Here is a 21,906-nt window from a genome sequence, read left to right as displayed (position 1 = left end):
ATAATCTGAAATACCCTGTACCCTAGCAGCAAGCTGATCCACCCGAGAAACTAACTCCTGAACATTCATGTTATTACTAGATTCCGTAGCCACCAAGAGATTAAGAGGGAGGAAAATACAAAACAGGCTAAGGAAAAAAAAATGGCTCAAAACCTTCCCTCCCTTCTTCTGAGATGCAATTAACTCATTGTTGGCCAGTTGTACTGTTATAATCTGGTGGCCTAGGAGCAGCATGAGATGGACTCTGGAGAAGGTGGTCCCTGTACTGACCGCAAACCCTGAACCTAGCAGTGCAACTAGAAGTAGCCGTGGGGGGTACCTAACACTCCCTAGACCCCTTGACACAGCCTAAGAACTGTGAGAGGAGAGGGAAATAACATACGCAGACATGAAATCAGAATTTAGCATAGGAGGCCATACTAGCTAAAAAGAAAGAATAGAACAGAGTACTATGCGGTCAGTATTAAAACGCTAGAAAATATCCACCACAGACAATACAAATCACCACATCTGACTAAAGACATGGAGGGTATATCTGCATCTCCAGAGACACAGCTTGGCTGCAAAAAATCCTTCACAGACAAAGCTGGACAAGACAAAACATGAAAATGCACAGAACTATAAGGTCCACAGCAGGTGAACAGCAAAAACAAAGCCAGGACTTATCTTTGAAGAAAAGCACAGCAAACAGGAGAGACCAGAAGGGAAGTGAATCCTCCAAAAACAATGGACAACTGGCACTGACTAAAGGATCAAGCAGGACTAAATAGCTGAGTCCAAATTGAACACACCTGATGAATGCTTCGATCCACAGACAGCAGCACTACCACTCATAACCACCGGAGGGAGCCCAAGAGCAGAATTCACAACAAGGAACATGTTCACACACCACCAAGAAACTTGAAGACACAAAAGAGCATAGTAAAACCAAAAACACTCAGTTTCAAAAAAATCACAGTAATCCGCAAGTGCTAGTAAAAGATGTAAAAAACAGGGTATTTGGTTGATACGTTTTTTGCAAAAAATGTATACTAAGCTGCTCCACCAAACGTCAAGGTATACCCATATAGAGTACTACTGCCCTAAAAAGATGTGAGGTCTCCCTGTAATAGCCAGAAAAGGCTATGCAGACTGATATTCATAGCCTAGGAAGGGGCCATGGATATTACCCTCCCTTGCTACAAAAACCAGCTCACAACCGCCCTAGAAATGGCACATCTGTAAGATGCGCCAATTCCGGCACTTAGCCTCTCTCTTCCCACTGCCCTGTAGCAGTGGCATATAGGGTAATATGTGTGGGGTTGATGTCACCTTTGAATTGCAAGGTGACTCAAGCCGGCTTAATAATGGAGAGGCATCAATAAGACACCTATCCATTACTAATCCTATAGTTGTGAAAGGGTTAAAAAAAATCTAAGAAAATCTGAAGCAATCCTGATGCCAGCAAAGTCAATGAGATTTGAGTGTTTTTGACTTGCAGATTTGGTGCAGAAAACAATCTGCTGCTTGTCAAGTTTTTGTGCGTTTTCTCCATAGAACTCACCCAAAAACACATAAAACACACATATTCTCAGTTATATTTTTCCTGCCAAGAGATGAAGAAATTTCTGCTTTCATTTACTCAATGTGTGCACAAAGCCACAAAGGTGGGAACATTATACCGTGTGGGGGCAAGAAAGGGGCAATGTACTATGGGAGCAATAACGGGTCATATGTATCTACAAGAGGGAAAGGAGCAAAATGTCAGGAGGCATATAAAGAAGGAACAGAAAAGCACCAAAATAGTCTCAGTACTGAAGGGGTTACTGCCCCCCCGCCCCAGCCCAGTAATGGGGAATCTCCAGCACCTACCTCCACCTGCAGAGCCGCACACCACATATATGGCTGCTCTGTGCACACAGGACCTGTGATGAGGTCACAGGAGGGGAGGAGTCAGGGGGTCACATGATCAGGGGCCTCAGTGTATGCAGGACTCTGCTGTGCTGGTTGTCATGGTGCTGGATGAGGGGAAGTTTGTCTGTGGGGTCAGGAGGGGTTTACAGTGTGGCTGTAGCAGAGCCGTGTGTGTACGAGGTGTACGGAGCGGAGCCGTGTGTGTATGAGGTGTACGGAGCAGAGCCACATGTGTGCGAGGAGGTCGTAGCTGAGCCGTGTGTGTACGAGGTGTACGGAGCGGAGCCGTGTGTGTACGAGGTGTACGGAGCAGAGCCGTGTGTGTACGAAGTGTACGGAGCAGAGCTGTGTGTGTATGAAGTGTTCGAAGTGGAACCGTGTGTGTACGAGGTGTACGGAGCGGAGTCACGTGTATGAGGTGTACAGAGCAGAGCCGTGCGTGTACGGAGCGGAGGCACGTGTATACCAGGTGTACAGAGCGGAGCCACGTGTGTATAAGGTGTGCAGAGCGGAGCCGTATGTACAAGGTGTACGGAGCAGAGCCGCGTGTGTACGAGGTGTATGGAGCAGAGCCGTGTGTGTACAAGGTGTACAGAGTGGAGCCTTGTGTGTATGAGGTGTACAGAGCGGAGCCGTATGTGTACGGAGCGGAACTGCGTGTGTACGAAGTGTACAGAGCGGAGGTGCGTGTGTACCAGGTTTTTGGAGCGGAGCCACGTGTGTACAGAGTGGAGCCGTGTGTACAAGGTGTATGGAGCAGAGCTGCGTGTGTACGAGTTGTACGGAGCAGAGCCGTGTGTGTACGAAGGTGTACAGAATGGAGCCGTGTGTATGAGGTGTACGGAGCAGAGCCGCCTGTGTACGGAGCTGTGCATGTACGAGGTGTACGGAGCGGAGCCACATGTGTACTAGGTGAACGGAGCGGAGCCGTGTGTGTATGAGGTTTACAGAGCGGAGCCGTGTGTGTACGAGGTGTAAGGATCAGAGCCGTGTGTGTATGGAGCGGAGCCGCCTGTGTACGAGGTGTACGGAGCAGAGGCATGTGTGTACGTGGTGTATGGAGCGGAGCCGCATGTGTATGAGGTGTATGGAGCGGAGCCATGTGCATTCGATGTGGTTCAGACCACTAGAGCACTGCACATTAATCACTCTCACTACAGAAGTAGGTTCGATACTACTTTTTTATTCTTGTCAAGCTATTTTTGTCTGTTCCCCTTTTTTATTTCCATCACTTTTATCTTCTATTGCATTTTTCTTCATTTCCTCTTCAAGATTATGTAATTGTTCTTCATTGTTATACAGGTTTGTACCACAGGACTGGCGTATAGCAAATGTGGTACCAATATTCAAAAAGGGGACAAAAACTGAACTCGGAAATTATAGGCCAGTAAGCTTCACCTCTACTGTGTGTAAAATCCTGGAGGGCATTCTAAGGGATGCTATACTGGAGTATCTGAAGAGAAATAACCTCATGACCCAATATCAGCACGGGTTTACTAGGAACCGTACCTGTCAGACAAATCTGATCAATTTCTATGAGGAGGTAAGTTTCGGACTGGTCCAAGGGAACGCAGTGGACGTAGTGTATATGGACTTTTCAAAAGCTTTTGATACGGTGCCACACAAAAGGTTGATACATAAAATGAGAATAATGGGGATAGGGGAAAATGATGTTCGTCCTTCGTTTTCGAAGATGACCATAACTTCAGGGTTAGAAGAGAATTAATAGTTATGGGTCCGGAGGTGGCTGATGAGTCCAATCCGGGCCCTGAAGGTTCGCCCACATACTTGACATACGAAAGCAGATGTGGTTAGTACACCAGATTCTGCTTGTGCCTTGCGTACAGCACGCTTTCTTTTTACGTCACAGATTTTCCTATCTTCAGCTGCACGTGCTCCTGAGGTGATCCTGCCCCGCCAACCTGGACGATCCAGGGCAAGCTCTTCCCATTCATTGGTGTTGACTTCCAGGTTTTTGAGAGACACCTTAAGGCAGTCTTTATAGCGCTTCTTCTGCCCCCCAACTGCTCGCTTTCCTTGGCACAGTTCTCCGTACAGCAGTTGTTTCGGTAGTCGGCTGTCCGGCATTCGGACCACATGTCCAGCCCACCTGGCTTGGACTTTCAGCAGAAGAGTGTAAATGCTGCAGAGCCCAGTTTGTTCCAGAATTGCCGTGTCTGGGACATTGTCTTGCCACCTGATGTGGAGGAGTCTGCGGAGGCAACTCATGTGGAAATGATTAAGCTGTTTAGCATGCCGGCTGTACACTGTCCAGGTCTCGCTAGCATAGAGAAGTGTGGTGAGGACCACCGCGCAGTAGACCTTCAGCTTGGTGGTAAGGCTGAGTCCCCTTCGTTCCCAGACGTTCTTACGCAGTCTCCCGATGGCGGCAATGGCTTTGGCGATTCTGTTGTGAACCTCAGCGTCTATGGTTACTTCACGGGAAAGTGTGCTGCCTAAGTAGGTGAAGTTATCGACTGCTTTGAGGTTTTGCTCCTTCACCGTGATACGTGGCTCCTTGTACAGTTTTCCTGGAGCCGGTTGATACATAACTTCGGTTTTTCTAATGTTGATCTCGAGACCAAAACTGTCGCAGGCTTGCGAAAAACTGTCCATTTCATGCTGCATCTGCTGTTCCGTGCTAGCGTTAAGTGCACAGTCATCAGCAAATAGTAATTCACGGATAACAGTCTCATGCACTATCGTAACCGCCTTCAGGCGTTTTGGGTTGAATAGCTTGCCATCAGTCCTGTACCTAACCTGGATTCCATCTTCACAGTTGTTAAAGGCATCACTTAACATTGCAGAGAACAGCATACTGAACAGGGTTGGAGCCAGCACACAGCCTTGTTTTACGCCATTTGTTACTGGCAAAGCCTCAGATACGTCTCCATCGTTCAGAACCTTCACCATCATGCCATCATGGAACTGCCGGATGACTGAGATGAAGTTGCTCGGGCAGCCAAATTTTGCCATGACCTTCCACAGGCCATCTCTACTTACTGTGTCAAAAGCCTTGGTCAAATCAACAAAAGTTACATAAAGGTCACGGTGTTGCTCCTGGCACTTTTCCTGAAGTTGACGTGCTGAAAAGACCATATCTACTGTTCCACGTTTAGCACGGAAACCACACTGGCTTTCGGGTAATAGTCCTTGCTCAAGGTGATGTAAAAGGCGGTTGAGCAAGACACGAGCCAATATCTTGCCTGCAGTGGACAGAAGGGAGATGCCTCGATGGTTGTCACAAGATTGGCGATTACCTTTCCTCTTGTATATGTGGATTATGCTGGCATCTTTCATCTGTTGTGGAACCTGTTCCTTTGTCCACATATATTGGAATAGTTTGGTCACCGTTTGCATCAGAACAGGGCCGCCAGATTTATATACCTCAGCAGGTATAGCATCATTTCCGGGTGCTTTTCCACAAGAAAGTTGTTTTACTGCTTTCCTGACTTCATCTCCACTTGGAAGAACATCAAGCTCCTTGTTGATTTCTACCTGGGGCAGGCGAGCAATAGCCTCATCATTGATATTGGCAGGGCGATTAAGAATATTATTAAAGTGCTCAGCCCACCGTTCCAGAATTTGTTTCCTTTCTGTCAGCAGCTTAGTTCCATCTGCGTTAAGCAGAGATGAAGAGCTTGACGACTGGGGTCCATATACAGCTTTGAGCGCATCGTAGAAGCGTTTCTGGTCATGGGTATCTGCATAGCCCTGAATTTCGTCGGCCTTCTTGCTAAACCAGATATCCTGCATCTCGCGTAGCTTGATTTGTACCTTTCTTTTTATGTTGGTAAAGGCACCTTTCTTAGCTAACGACGTGGGGTCATTTTGGTACACCTTATACCGCTGATGTTTCTCTTCTAGGAGTGTCTTTATTTCCTCGTCGTTTTCATCGAACCAGTCTTGATTATTTCTGGTTGCTGATCCAAGATGCTCCAGAGCAGTATTATAAACAGCATCTCTCAGAATTGTCCACTGTTCCTCAACGCCAATCTCCTCTGCCTGTAGTATATTTAACAGTCTGCCATCAAGGTCATTGGCAAATTCCCTTGCAATTCTTTTATTTTGCAGCTTATAGATATTCAGCCTCTTTGTCGTTTTCTGCCCTTGGGGTCTCCTCGCAGGCAGGATGCGGAGCCTGCACTTAGATACAATGAGGCGATGGTCAGTCCAGCAGTCTGCACCACACATGGCCTTCGTCACTCTAAAGTCCATCTCATCCATTTTCCTGGCAATGAGGTAATCAATGAGATGCCAATGCCTCGAGCGTGGGTGCATCCATGATGTCTTCTTGCGGGTGGGTAAGCGGAATAAAGTGTTAGTTATGACAAGGTCATGTGTGGCACACATCTTGAGGAACAGCAGGCCATTACTGTTACACTTGCCAGTGCCGTGTCTCCCAATGACCCCTTCCCAGTTTTGATGGTCTGTTCCCACTCTGGCATTAAAGTCTCCAAGTATAATGAGCTTGTCTGCCTGTGGGATTGCTGAAATAAGTGTGTCAAGTTCATCATAGAACTTATCTTTAATGTCATCCGGATTAGTCATCGTGGGAGCATAGGCACTGATCAGAGTCGCGCGTTTCTTGTTTGTAAGTGGGAGCTGAAATGTCATCAGACGGTCGTTGATGCCCTCCGGAAGCCAGGTAAGTTTACGAGCAAGATGAGTTTTGATAGCAAATCCCACGCCTGCTTCTCGTTTTTCAGTGCTGCCTCGACCACTCCAGAAGAATGTATATCCACCACTATGCTCTGTCAATTGACCCTTGTCTGCCAGGCGTGTTTCGCTGAGAGCTGCTATATCAACCTTGTAACGAGCTAGCTCCCGAGCAACCAATGCCGTTCTTCTCTCTGGTCTGTCTGCCTTGGTATTATCCAGCAGAGTTCTCACATTCCATGTGCCAAGGTTGAGTACCATCATTTTCTTTTTCTTTATTGTGTGTCGACCGCTGTATGGGAAACCCGCCAGCTGCGGTAGGCTGGCCAGGTGAAATGAAGCAGACTATGTTTGAGGCACCTTTTCTAGCCCCTTCCTCGATTGAGGTGAGCAGAGTGATCCTGAACAGGACTGCTCAGACACCCAGGAGGCTGCCGAACTCCACCGCTGCTTCGGTCCAGTAGAGAGCGACCATATGGCCTGGGCCGCCTGTGTGCAGGTTCGTGACTACAGCTTCCAGTGACTCCACACCTGCTGCTTTGCCACTCTCCCATCGCCACAGGACTTTTTGATACGCAGTGGTTGAAGTCATGACTTGCGCTTGACTTGGATTAAAGTGAGGAGTTGCGCAGTCGTCAACCTCACTCTCTCGCCCGTACCTATCGAGCCCCAGTGGCAAGAGCTAGGCGAGACAACTGGAGATAGGTCAGGGTGCAGTGGATGGCCAGCAGTGTCCTATATGTGCCTTGCTGCGCCCTCTCAGCGCTCCACAACACTGTGCTGGAAATCGCTTGTCTGTCCGTTGAACCTTGGTTTCTTCCGCACAGTCTGCCATATCCAGTCTTCACATGCAAAGGTAGGCAAACCCTTGAAAATCACTGTAGGTCTCAAAGAAACCCAACAGCTACCCTCACCTGGTTTGGCCCGCCTGCCGAGGCGGTGTTCCGGGGTGTACCCGCTGCCGCATGCTAGCAGCTACTTGGAGGTACAGGTGAGAGTTGAGCATCAGATGAGGACCAAAGATGGAAGAGCTGTCCAAAGAGGACACGGCAAGCACTCCACCAGAGGTGCTACCTCTATCTAGATACCCCATATAGTTAAGAGCTGGCTCAGGGATAGGAAACAAAGGGTGGTTGTTAATGGAGCACACTCGGACTGGGTCGCGGTTAGCAGTGGTGTACCACAGGGGTCAGTATTGGGCCCTCTTCTTTTTAACATATTTATAAATGACCTTGTAGGGGGCATACACAGCAGAATTTCAATATTTGCAGATGACACTAAACTGCAAGGTAATCAATACAGAGGAGGACAATTTTAAATTACAGGATGATTTATGTAATCTAGAAGCTTGGGCTGATAAATGGCAAATGAGCTTTAATGGGGATAAATGTAAGGTCATGGACTTGGGCAGAAGTAATAAGATGTATAACTATGTGCTTAGAAGAAGACGGTATCCTTTAGACCCACTCCTTCCTGGCGTCCTCACTACTCCCAGAGTAGATCCTCCAGGTCCACGACTCGAAGATCCACCTCGGCATGACTCTCAGCACAACCCCAGCCAACTTCCCAGGCTGGGTGGCCGTCTCCTCTTCTTCAGGGACGTCTGGATCTCTGTTATGAAGGCAATCCAGTAACACAGTAACAGCATAGATTTCTGATCAATTGTATCTTGAATCTTTTGTACATTTATAACGAGATTATCCATTGAAGAGCACAGAGCCTGAATATCCATGTCCACAGCTGTGTCCTGAAGCACCCTAATGTCTAGGGGAAAAAAAAGACTGAACACAGAGCTGAGAAAAAAAAATGATGTCAGAACTTCTTTTTTCCCTCTATTGAGAATCATTAGTTTGGCTCCTTGTACTGTTATGAAGGCAATCCAGTAACACAGTGTGCCAGTAATCAGAACACATACAGTGATCTGACAACAACCCAAAAACAATAGAACGAGCTCTGAGACGTGGAATCTCTGTAGACCGCAATACCTGAACCTATCCTAAACACAACTAAAGGCAGCTGTGGATTGCGCCTGACACTACCTATGCAACTCGGCACAGCCTGAGGAACTGACTAGCCTGAAGATAGAAATACAAGCCTGACTTGCCTCAGAGAAATACCCCAAAGGAAAAGGCAGCCCCCCACATATAATGACTGTTAGCAAGATGAAAAGACAAAACGTAGGGATGAAATAGATTCAGCAAAGTGAGGCCCGATATTCTAGACAGAGCGAGGATAGCAAAGAGAACTTTGCAGTCTACAAAAAACCCTAAAGCAAAAAACCACACAAAGGGGGCAAAAAGACCCACCGTGCCGAACTAACGGCACGGCCGTACACCCTTTGCGTCTCAGAGCTACCAGCAAAAACGAATAGACAAGCTGGACAGAAAAAACAGCAACAAAAGCAAAGAAGCACTTATCTAAGCAGAGCAGCAGGCCACAGGAAAGATCCAGAAGCTCAGATCCAACACTGGAACATGACAAGGAGCAAGGAAGACAGAATCAGGTGGAGTTAAATAACAAGGCAGCCAACGAGCTCACCAGAACACCTGAGGGAGGAAGCCCAGAAGCTGCAGTACCACTTGTGACCACAGGAGTGAATTCAGCCACAGAATTCACAACAGTACCCCCCCTTGAGGAGGGGTCACCGAACCCTCACCAGAGCCCCCAGGCCGACCAGGATGAGCCACATGAAAGGCACGAACAAGATCTGGAGCATGGACATCAGAGGCAAAAACCCAGGAATTATCTTCCTGAGCATAACCCTTCCATTTAACCAGATACTGGAGTTTCCGTCTAGAGACACGAGAATCCAAAATTTTCTCCACAATATACTCCAATTCCCCCTCCACCAAAACAGGGGCAGGAGGCTCAACAGATGGAACCATAGGTGCCACGTATCTCCGCAACAACGACCTATGGAATACATTATGTATGGAAAAGGAGTCCGGGAGGGTCAGACGAAAGGACACAGGATTGAGAATCTCAGAAATCCTATACGGACCAATAAAACGAGGTTTAAACTTAGGAGAGGAAACCTTCATAGGAATATGACGAGAAGATAACCAAACCAGATCCCCAACACGAAGTCGGGGACCCACACGGCGTCTGCGATTAGCGAAAAGTTGAGCCTTCTCCTGGGACAGGGTCAAATTGTCCACTACCTGAGTCCAGATCTGCTGCAACCTGTCCACCACAGAATCCACACCAGGACAGTCCGAAGACTCAACCTGTCCTGAAGAGAAACGAGGATGGAACCCAGAATTGCAGAAAAATGGAGAGACCAAGGTAGCCGAGCTGGCCCGATTATTAAGGGCGAACTCAGCCAACGGCAAAAAGGACACCCAATCATCCTGGTCTGCAGAAACAAAACATCTCAGATATGTTTCCAAGGTCTGATTGGTTCGTTCGGTCTGGCCATTAGTCTGAGGATGGAAAGCCGAGGAAAAAGATAGGTCAATGCCCATCCTACCACAAAATGCTCGCCAGAACCTTGAAACAAACTGGGAACCTCTGTCAGAAACAATATTCTCAGGAATGCCATGCAAACGAACCACATGCTGGAAGAACAAAGGCACCAAATCAGAGGAGGAAGGCAATTTAACCAAGGGCACCAGATGGACCATTTTAGAAAAGCGATCACAGACCACCCAAATGACTGACATCTTTTGAGAAACGGGAAGGTCAGAAATGAAATCCATCGAAATATGTGTCCAAGGCCTCTTCGGGACCGGCAAGGGCAAAAGCAACCCACTGGCACGTGAACAGCAGGGCTTAGCCCTAGCACAAATCCCACAGGACTGCACAAAAGTACGTACATCCCGTGACAGAGATGGCCACCAGAAGGATCTAGCCACTAACTCTCTGTTACCAAAGATTCCTGGATGACCAGCCAACACCGAACAATGAAGTTCAGAGATAACTTTACTAGTCCACCTATCAGGGACGAACAGTTTCTCGGCCGGACAACGATCAGGTTTATTAGCCTGAAATTTTTGCAACACTCGCCGCAAATCAGGGGAGATGGCAGACACAATGACTCCTTCCTTGAGGATACTCGCCGGCTCAGATAAACCCGGAGAGTCGGGCACAAAACTCCTAGACAGAGCATCCGCCTTCACATTTTTAGAGCCCGGAAGGTACGAAATCACAAAATCGAAGCGAGCAAAAAATAACGACCAACGGGCCTGTCTAGGATTCAAGCGCTTGGCAGACTCGAGATAAGTAAGGTTCTTATGATCAGTCAATACCACCACGCGATGCTTAGCTCCTTCAAGCCAATGACGCCACTCCTCGAATGCCCACTTCATGGCCAGCAACTCTCGGTTGCCCACATCATAATTACGCTCAGCAGCAGAAAACTTCCTGGAAAAGAAAGCACATGGTTTCAACACTGAGCAACCAGAACCTTTCTGTGACAAAACCGCCCCTGCTCCAATCTCAGAAGCATCAACCTCGACCTGGAACGGAAGAGAAACATCTGGTTGACATAACAGGGGCAGAACAAAAACGACGCTTCAACTCCTGAAAAGCTTCCACGGCAGCAGAAGACCAATTAACCAAATCAGCACCCTTCTTGGTCAAATCGGTCAATGGTTTGGCAATGCTAGAAAAATTACAGATGAAGCGACGATAAAAATTAGCAAAGCCCAGGAACTTTTGCAGACTTTTCAGAGATGTCGGCTGAGTCCAATCCTGGATGGCTTGGACCTTAACCGGATCCATCTCGATAGTAGAAGGGGAAAAGATGAACCCCAAAAATGAAACTTTCTGCACACCGAAGAGACACTTTGATCCCTTCACGAACAAAGAATTAGCACGCAGGACCTGGAAAACCATTCTGTCCTGCTTCACATGAGACTCCCAATCATCTGAGAAGATCAAAATGTCATCCAAGTAAACAATCAGGAATTTATCCAGATACTCACGGAAGATGTCATGCATAAAAGACTGAAAAACAGATGGAGCATTGGCAAGTCCGAACGGCATCACTAGATACTCAAAATGACCCTCGGGCGTATTAAATGCCGTTTTCCATTCATCTCCTTGCCTGATTCTCACCAGATTATACGCACCACGAAGATCTATCTTAGTGAACCAACTAGCCCCCTTAATCCGAGCAAACAAGTCAGATAACAATGGCAAGGGATACTGAAATTTAACAGTGATCTTATTAAGAAGGCGGTAATCAATACACGGTCTCAGCGAACCATCCTTCTTGGCTACAAAAAAGAACCCCGCTCCCAGTGGTGATGACGATGGGCGAATATGTCCCTTCTCCAGGGATTCCTTCACATAACTGCGCATAGCGGTGTGTTCAGGCACGGATAATTTAAATAAATGACCTTTAGGGAATTTACTACCAGGAATCAAATTGATAGCACAATCACAATCCCTATGCGGAGGTAGGGCATCGGACTTGGGCTCTTCAAATACATCCTGATAATCAGACAAGAACTCTGGGACCTCAGAAGGAGTGGATGACGAAATAGACAAAAATGGAACATCACCATGTACCCACTGACAACCCCAGCTGGATACCGACATAGAGTTCCAATCCAATACTGGATTATGGGTTTGTAGCCATGGCAACCCCAACACGACCACATCATGCAGATTATGTAGCACCAGAAAGCGAATAACTTCCTGATGTGCAGGAGCCATGCACATGGTCAGCTGGGCCCAGTACTGAGGTTTATTCTTGGCCAAAGGTGTAGCATCAATTCCTCTCAACGGAATAGGACACCGCAAAGGCTCCAAGAAAAACCCACAACGTTTAGCATAATCCAAATCCATCAGATTCAGGGCAGCGCCTGAATCCACAAACGCCATGACAGAATACGATGACAAAGAGCATATCAAGGTAATGGACAGAAGGAATTTGGACTGTACAGTACCAATGACGGCAGACCTATCGAACCGCTTAGTGCGCTTAGGACAATCAGAAATAGCATGAGTGGAATCACCACAGTAGAAACACAGCCCATTCAGACGTCTGTGTTCTTGCCGTTCAACTCTGGTCATAGTCCTATCGCACTGCATAGGTTCAGGTTTAATCTCAGACAATACCGCCAGATGGTGCACAGATTTACGCTCGCGCAAGCGACGACCGATCTGAATGGCCAAGGACATAGACTCATTCAAACCAGCAGTCATAGGAAAACCCACCATGACATCCTTAAGAGCCTCAGAGAGACCCTTTCTGAACAAAGCTGCCAGCGCAGATTCATTCCACAGAGTGAGTACTGACCACTTCCTAAATTTCTGACAATATACTTCTATATCATCCTGACCCTGGCACAAAGCCAGCAAATTTTTCTCAGCCTGATCCACTGAATTAGGCTCATCGTACAGCAATCCGAGCGCCAGGAAAAACGCATCGACACCACTCAATGCAGGGTCTCCTGGCGCAAGAGAAAATGCCCAGTCCTGAGGGTCGCCGCGCAAAAAAGAAATAATAATCAAAACCTGTTGAACTGAATTACCAGAAGAATGAGGTTTCAAGGCCAGAAATAGCTTACAATTATTTTTGAAGCTCAGAAACTTAGTTCTATCACCAAAAAACAAATCAGGAATAGGAATTCTTGGTTCTAGCATAGATTTCTGATCAATTGTATCTTGAATCTTTTGTACATTTATAACGAGATTATCCATTGAAGAGCACAGAGCCTGAATATCCATGTCCACAGCTGTGTCCTGAAGCACCCTAATGTCTAGGGGAAAAAAAAGACTGAACACAGAGCTGAGAAAAAAAAATGATGTCAGAACTTCTTTTTCCCCTCTATTGAGAATCATTAGTTTGGCTCCTTGTACTGTTATGAAGGCAATCCAGTAACACAGTGTGCCAGTAATCAGAACACATACAGTGATCTGACAACAACCCAAAAACAATAGAACGAGCTCTGAGACGTGGAATCTCTGTAGACCGCAATACCTGAACCTATCCTAAACACAACTAAAGGCAGCTGTGGATTGCGCCTGACACTACCTATGCAACTCGGCACAGCCTGAGGAACTGACTAGCCTGAAGATAGAAATACAAGCCTGACTTGCCTCAGAGAAATACCCCAAAGGAAAAGGCAGCCCCCCACATATAATGACTGTTAGCAAGATGAAAAGACAAAACGTAGGGATGAAATAGATTCAGCAAAGTGAGGCCCGATATTCTAGACAGAGCGAGGATAGCAAAGAGAACTTTGCAGTCTACAAAAAACCCTAAAGCAAAAAACCACACAAAGGGGGCAAAAAGACCCACCGTGCCGAACTAACGGCACGGCCGTACACCCTTTGCGTCTCAGAGCTACCAGCAAAAACGAATAGACAAGCTGGACAGAAAAAACAGCAACAAAAGCAAAGAAGCACTTATCTAAGCAGAGCAGCAGGCCACAGGAAAGATCCAGAAGCTCAGATCCAACACTGGAACATGACAAGGAGCAAGGAAGACAGAATCAGGTGGAGTTAAATAACAAGGCAGCCAACGAGCTCACCAGAACACCTGAGGGAGGAAGCCCAGAAGCTGCAGTACCACTTGTGACCACAGGAGTGAATTCAGCCACAGAATTCACAACAGATCTCCTCAGTAGAGGATGCATGGGTCAGGAAAGTTGTATCCTCGGGATACAAAATAGAGTTTGTTTCACGACCTCGGGATCGATTCTTCGAATCCCGACTTCCAAGAGACCCCGCTCTAGTTCCGGGTTTCTTCGCAGCCATCGCTTCTCTCCTCAAAGCCGGAGGTGATCGTTCCCGTCCCAGGACAAGAACAGTTCACAGGTTTCTATTCAAATCTTTTTGTGGTACCGAAAAAAGATGGCAAGGTTCGTCCCATTCTGGATCTCAAATTGCTGAACAAGAGAGTTTGTCTGAGACACTTCAGGATGGAATCCCTTTGTTCAGTAATTGCTTCCATGGAGGCTCAGTAATTTCTGTGTTTTATAGATATTCAGGATACCTACCTCCATGTCCCGATATTCCAGGGACATCACCGATTCCTGCGCTTTGCGGTGCTCCAGGACCAAATTCTGTTCGTCACCCTGCCGTTCGGTCTTGCATCCACTCCCAGGGTTTTCACGAAGATTAGCGGCGCTGATAGCCATCTTGAGGGTCAGAGGCCTGGTTGTTTCCGTACCTCGACGACATCCTCATCAAGGCCCTGTCTTTTTATCAAGCTCACAAAAGTCTGTCCATTGTTCTTGACACCCTAGCCCGCTTCGGGTGGCTGGTCAACTGGAAAAAGTCCTGCCTTATTCCTTCTCAGCGCATCGTTTTTCTGGGCATGCTCTTCGACACTAGTCAGACCAAAGTCTTCCTGCCCGAAGACAAGAGATCCATCCTTCGTCGGGACGTACGCTTGCTCCAGGGTCCTCGGTTTCCCTCCTTCTGATCGGCCATGAAGGTTCTGGGGAGGATGGTAGCAACATTGGAAGCGATTCCCTTCGCCAAATTTCACTCACGACCTCTTCAGCAAGCCATCCTGTCTCAGTGGGACAGGTCTGTCTTTTCCCTGGATCGCCCGATCCTACTCTCCCCCCGGTCAAACGGTCTCTCAACTGGTGGCTGTCGTCCCCTCTCATCTCCCAGGGCAGGTCCTTCCTTCCAGTTCACTGGCAAGTGGTGACGACGGACGCCAGCCTGCTCGGCTGGGGTGTGGTGTTTCGCCACCTGACTGTTCAGGGTCGTTGGTCGGCACAGGAGTCAACTCTGCCGATCAATGTCCTCAAGATTCAGGGCATCTTTCTGTCCCTTCGTCACTGGGAGAGGATTCTCAGGGGTCTACCAATCTGAATCCAGACGGACAATGCCACGGGGGTGGCATATGTCAACCATCAGGGGGAGACTCGGAGCTCTTTGGACTTGGCCGAGGTATCCAAGATCCTCCTCTGGGCAGAGGCAATGGTTCCGGTGATATCCGCGGGGCATAACCCCGGCGTGGACAATTGGGCCGCCGAGTTCCTCAGCCGCGAGGGCCTCGTGGCAGGGGAATGGTCCTTGCATCCGGAGCTTTTCCATCAGATTTGTCTTCGATGGGGGACTCCGGACGTGGACCTCACAGCGTCCCGAATGAACAGGAAGGTTCCTCGGTTCGTCTCCAGGTCTCGCGACCCCCTTGCGGTGGGCGTTGATGCTCTGGCCATTCATTGGTCGCAGTTCGTGCTGCCCTATCTGTTCCCACCCCTGCCCTTACTTCTCAAGCTGTTGAAAAAGATCAAAGCGGAAGGGGTGCCGGTCATTCGGATTGCCCCGGATTGGCCCAGGAAAGCTTGGTTTGCGGAGATCGTCAATCTTCTCGCGGATGCCTTTTGGCGCCTTCCAGACAGGCCCGATCTGCTGTCTCAGGGTCTGATCTGCCACCCTAATTCTCGGTCACTCAGTTTAACAGCGTGGCTGTTGAAACCGCAGTTCTAAGAGCATCCGGCCTTTCGGACCGGGTGATTCACACCATGATCCAGGCTAGAAAGCCTTCGTTTTCCAGGATTTACTATCGTACCTGGAAGGCTTATTTCCGTTGGTGTGAGTCCAACTGCGTTTCACCTATGTCCTTTTCCCTGCCTTCCATTTTGGCCTTCCTTCAGGCAGGACTGGATCCGGGCCTTGCTCTTAGTTCCCTGAAGGGCCAGATTTCAGCGCTCTCCATCCTTTTTCAGAAGACTTTATCTTCTCGGCCACAGGTTAAGACCTTCCTTCAAGGAGTGGCCCATGCTGTCCCTCTGTACAGGCCCCTGTGGATTCATGGGATTTAAATCTGGTACTGGACGTTCTGTGGGTTTCCCTTTTTGAGCCTCTCAGGGAGGTTCCCCTATCAGTCCTATCTTGGAAGGTGGCCTTTCTTGTGGCCATCACTTCTATCCGCCACGTTTCCGAGTTGGCAGCCCTCTCTTGCCGACCTCCTTTCTTGGTCATCCACCAGGACAAGGTGTTCCTCAGGCCTCCGCCTTCCTTTCTTCCTAAGGTGGTTTCCACATTCCACCTCAACGAGGACATTGTTCTACCTTCCTTTTGTCCAGCTCCGACTCATCCTCTGGAGCGATCGTTGAATAAGCTGGACCTCGTCAGGACAGTGAGGATCTACCTGGAGAGAACGGCTTCCAAGGCGACTATTGCTCGCTGGATCAGATTGGCAATTTTAGAGGCTTACCGGGTCAAGAACAGAGTGCCCCCTCCTGGGATAAAGGCCCACTCTACCCGGGCAGTCGGCGTCTCCTGGGCGGTACACCACAGGGCTTCCGCCTCACAGCTTTGCAAAGCGGCAACCTGGTCTTCCATCCACACGTTCACCAAATTTTACAAGGTCCATACCTACGCTTCTGCGGACACCAGCCTAGGCAGAAGGATCTTGCAGGCGGCAGTGGTGAGTCCTCTGACCTGATGGAAGTCTGTTTTTCCCACCCCAGGGACTGCTTTTGGACGTCCCATGGTTCCTGTGTCCCCCAATGAAAGGCAATAGAGAAAACAGGATTTTTGGTTGCTTACCGTAAAATCTGTTTCTTGGAGCCTCCATTGGCGGACACAGCACCCTCCCATGTTGTTCAATTTCTGTTGTTCTATGCTCTATGACTTTTCTCACGTTTACAGTTGTCATGTTTGTTGTTATGGTTTTCAACCTTGTTATTTATCTTCTACTGCTTTTTCACTAACTGAAGTGTATAATGCCAGTTGGTGGGGTGTACACTGCAGAGGAGGAGCAAACTTTTTCGTGCATAGTGTCAGCCTCCTAGTGGCAGCAGCATAAACCTCATGGTTCCTGTGACCCCCAATGGAGGCTCCGAGAAACAGATTTTACAGTAAGCAACCAAAAATCCTGTTTTCTGCAGTACTCAATGTTACTAAGAGCACATTGGCCTCCATAATCCTTAAATGGAAGTTTGGGACCACCAGAAGTCTTCCTAGACCTGGCTGTCCAGTCAAACTGAGCAATCGTGGGAGAAGATCCTTGGTTAGAGAGGTAAGGAAGAACCCCAAGATCACTGTGGCTGAGCTCCACAGATGCAGTAGGGAGATGAGAGAAAGTTCCACAAAGTCAACTATCACTGCAGCCCTCCACCAATCGGGCCTTTATAGCAGAGTGGCCTGACAGAAGCCTCTCCTCAGTGCCAGACATATGAAAGCCCGCATACAGTTTGCTACAAACCACAAGAAGGACTCCCAGACTATGAGAAATAAGATTCTCTGGTCTGATGAGACGAAGATGGAACTGTTTGGTGATAATTCTGAGCGGTATGTGTGGAGAAAACCAGGCACTGCTCATCACCTGCCCAATACAATCCCAACAGTGAAACATAGTGGTGGCAGCATCATGCTATGGGGGTATTTTTCAGCTGCAGGTACAGGAAGACTGGTTGCAATTGAAGAAAACATGAATGCGGCGAAGTAAAGAGATATCCTGAATGAAAACCTCTTACAGAGTGCTCTGGACCTCAGACTTGTTTGAAGGTTCGCCTTCCAACCAGACAATGATCCTAAGCACACAGCTAAAATAACAAAGAAGTGGCTTCAGAACAACTCTGTGACCATTCTTGACTGGCCCAGCCAGAGAAATGACCTAAACTCAATTGAGAATCTCTGGAGAGACCTGAAAATGGCTGACCACCAATGTTCACCATCCAACCTGACGGGACAGGAAAGGATCTGCAAGGAAGAATGGCAAAGAATCCCCAAATCCAGGTGTGAAAAACTTGTTGCATCATTCCCAAGAAGACTAATGGCTGTACTAGCTCAAAAGGCTGCTTCTACTCAATACTGAGCAAAGGCTCTGAATACTTATGCCCATGTGATATTTCAGTTTTTCTTTTTTTAATAACTTTGCAAAAATTTCTACATTTCTGGGGTTTTTTTTCAGTCAAGATGGGGTGCTGGGTGTACATTAATGAGAAAAAAATGAACTTTTTTGAATTTACCAAATGGCTGCAATGATAAAAAGAGTAAAAAATTTAAGAGGTCTGAATACTTTCTGTACACACTGTACATAACCACCTTGAACTTAACAAAGGAATATTGGTAAAGACCCACGTCACAGGAAGCCAAGGAGAAAACTGCTTTCTCTACGCTTGACGGATAATTCCAATAAGACTGCATGCCATTTGGACTACATAGAGAACCAGCCACCTTCCAGAAGGTCATACACTGGACACCATAAGAATTATGCCGCGGCATACTTAGACGATATTGTAGTCTTCAGCCCAGATTGGGGAAGTCATCTGTGAAAAGTCAAGGCGGTGTTTTATGCTCTCAGACAGGTGGGGTTTTCTATAAAAAAATAAATGCCATGGGTAAAGAAGAGGCAAAATACTTTCGATATGTAGTAGGTAGAGGCAAGATCAAACCCAGATCAGTAAAGCGGATGCAATCCAAAACTGACCGAGACCACTCTCAAAGAAGCAAGCTAGAGTTTTTCTCTGAATCATGGGGCACTACATGGAGTTTCCTCCCAGACTTTGCCATGATGGCCACACCTCTGACCATCCTCCTTAAATGGACAAAATCAGATATGGCCAAATGGACTGCGGAGGCGGCCTTTCAAAAACTGAAAGTTGTCCTGTTTAAGCAGCCGGTTCTGGCAGCCCCAAACTTTAAGAAGGAATTCGTGCTCCAGAAAGATGCCTCAGAATTCAGTTTAGGATCAGTCCTTTTTCAGGACATCGGAAGGAGAACTCCATACTCTACCTGAGTAAGAAGTCAGCATGTAAGAATTATTCCATATTAGAGATGGAATGCTTGTCCATAAAGTGGCAGGGGGACACATTACAATACTATCTGTTAGGGTGAAAATTTAAATTGGTATCAGACCATTCCTTACTCCATGTGGAACATAGAGCCGGGAAGCTATATGGTAATGCCAATGACCTCATGAAAATCCCGTGTCTCATGGCAAAAAGCCGGATTACTTACCGGTAATGCCCTTACCACGAGAGCACCCACTTGAGAGAGGGACCCACCCATAGGAATAGGAAACCTAAAGATAAAAAGGGTGGTCCCCCTCTCCTCAGTTGTTTTTCAGAGTACGAGAGGAACCGCCGTTGTTAAATTAATATATTGTTAGGTGTCAAGTTCCCGCTTCTGCACAAGGGGAATCTCGAGCCATCTCCGCTGCGGTCTCCCATTCTTATCCAGCCGCCGTGGAGTCTGCTCAGCAGAGACATCGGTCCCAGCGTCTTGCTCAGTCTCACTCTGTACAAAGAGTTACTGCTGCTTTTCCTGCTTCTGCCATTGAAGTCAGTGTTGGGCAGCGGCGAGCAGATGCTTTTGGGGCTAAGTCCTGCTTTTCTCTTTCTGAGCATGCCCAGGGCAAGATCTCCCATTGGAGATCGAGGGTCACATGCTCAGGTACTGCAGCACATCCCATTGGTCCTCCAGGAAGGTCCTGAAAGGGCAAAACTTTGGTAGCAGCTTCCCATTGGTCCTTTATTGGAAGGTCCTGAACGTGCTGCAACTATATAAGCTGCGCATGACCGCACGGCCATGCGCTAGTGTACATTTGTAAATGTGTGTGTGTTGTGAGTGAAAGTCGCTCTTTAAATAACCCTCCCTATTGGATGACTGTTCGCGGAAGGTGTATGTTTGCTATCTAGCGCCCGACTTAGACATCAGCACGTAAACACACAATACAGCGTCTTATTGCTGTGACCGCCAGTGCTTTCCTGACCCAAGCCTGGGTGGCTAGTGGCGTTCGCCAGTGCGGCACTGCATGCACTCTCGTGCTTCTATTGCTGTCACTCTGACACCTCAGTAGCGGTGTCGAGCGCATGAGGTCTATGTACTCAAATCCTGTGTCTTGGGATTGAGTTCTGAGACTCGTTGCTTGCGCTCTTGGTGCGCTACCACGGCCCTGTGACGTAACAGGGTTCGCTTCCTTCACACAGGGTGAGGTTAGCCCATGTGTGTATTCACTTTGTACCGCCATATAGTCTGTCATTACTTGGCAGCAGGTTCCATCTCTGCACGGTGGACCCCGGGCTGCGAACGCACCATACTCTGTCTGTCTTATTATTTGGTGCATTCCGCTAGCCCTAACATATATATGTCCGTAAACTTTTGTACGGTTTATCTTATTTATATTCACCCATGAAAAATATACCGTATATGTAACCATACATAGCAACTAGGGTGGGAAGTAACAGGGTGCTGTTGTGGCTCATTAAAAGGGCATTACCAGTAAGTAATCCGGCTTTTTACCCTTCGCCACGACAGCACCCACTTGAGAGATTTACAGAGAACCTTCACCTGGGTGGGATCACCGTGCTGAGGACAGCTCTCTCCCGAATGCCAAGTCAGATGTAGAAGATAGATCAAGTCTATAATGCTTATAAAAGGTCAAGGGTGACAAGCAGGTTGCGGCCTTACATATGAGCTCGATGGAGATGTCTTTATTCTCTGCCCACGAGGATGATGCAGCCTGGGCCGAATGTGCTTTCACTCTTTCTCGAGGATTTTTGCTTTTTGATAAGTAGGCCAGACAGATGGCATCTCTGATCCAGCGGGATAAGGTAGCTTTCGTGACCCCCTGGCCTTTTCGGTGACCCTGAAAAGATACAAACAGAGCCCTACTCTGCCTGCAGGACTGGGTTCTCTCTATGTAATTTAAGACTGCTCTTTTCACATCCAACATATGTAGCTTCTCTTGCTCTGGATTTGATGGATTGTCATAAAAGGAAGGCAACACGATCTCTTGAGATCTATGGTAATAGGATGCTACTTTTGGAAGATATGATGTATCAGGCTTGAGAATCACCCTGTCCTGGTATATCATTAAGAAAGGAGGGTCTATGGAGAGAGCTTGGATGTCTCCTACTCTTCTGGCCGAGGTCAAGGCTATCAATAAGGCTACCTTATACATGAGATTTTTTAGAGGAATAGAATGTAAGGGCTCAAAAGGGGGTTGTTAAAGCATCAAGAACTAGATTCATGTCCCAGGGAGGTAAACGTGGGATATATACTGGAGTGAATCTTGCTATCCACCTGTCCCCCGCTATGTTAGCACTATGGAGGGCTCCTAAAGCGGACACTTGAACCCTTAACGTATTGACAGATAAACCCAATGCATGGCCTTTTTGTAGGAACTCTAGGATGGCTTTAATAGGAACCTTGCTAGAGAAGGGTGTCACGATCCAATTTTGGATTTGTAGCAGATCTGGTTTGCTTCAGTTTATGACCTTTTTTCCTTTTTGGTCATCGGGGGTTAATGCAGTTCCCCCCCCCCCCCCCCCCGTGGCCGCTGATGTTCTTGCATTGCTGCTGGCTCAGGTGATGTTTGTTATGACCACTCCCTCCATAATTTAAGAGGTCACCTGGTTCATCAGCTGACTATCGGTGTTAGTTCATTCTTCAGCGACCAAGCCAGGAGTAGGAGCTAGCTGGGAACTG

General features: G+C 47.7%; 1 protein-coding gene across 1 annotated transcript in view; it reads right to left on the bottom strand.

Annotated features, from left to right (window-relative positions):
- LOC138666570 (oocyte zinc finger protein XlCOF7.1-like) overlaps positions 1-21,906 on the bottom strand; it is a 132,592-nt gene that overhangs the window by 90,834 nt on the left and 19,852 nt on the right. The window contains exon 10 of the mRNA XM_069754775.1: positions 20,781-21,370. Within this exon, the coding sequence (XP_069610876.1) occupies positions 20,781-21,370 (590 nt within the window). The remainder of the gene's footprint in view (positions 1-20,780; positions 21,371-21,906) is intronic.

This window comes from Ranitomeya imitator, chromosome 2 (genome assembly GCF_032444005.1).
Source record: "Ranitomeya imitator isolate aRanImi1 chromosome 2, aRanImi1.pri, whole genome shotgun sequence".
Classification (NCBI taxonomy): domain Eukaryota; kingdom Metazoa; phylum Chordata; class Amphibia; order Anura; family Dendrobatidae; genus Ranitomeya; species Ranitomeya imitator.
The sequence above is the reverse complement of the archived record's forward strand: the minus strand, read 5'-3'. Positions and strand labels throughout refer to the sequence as shown.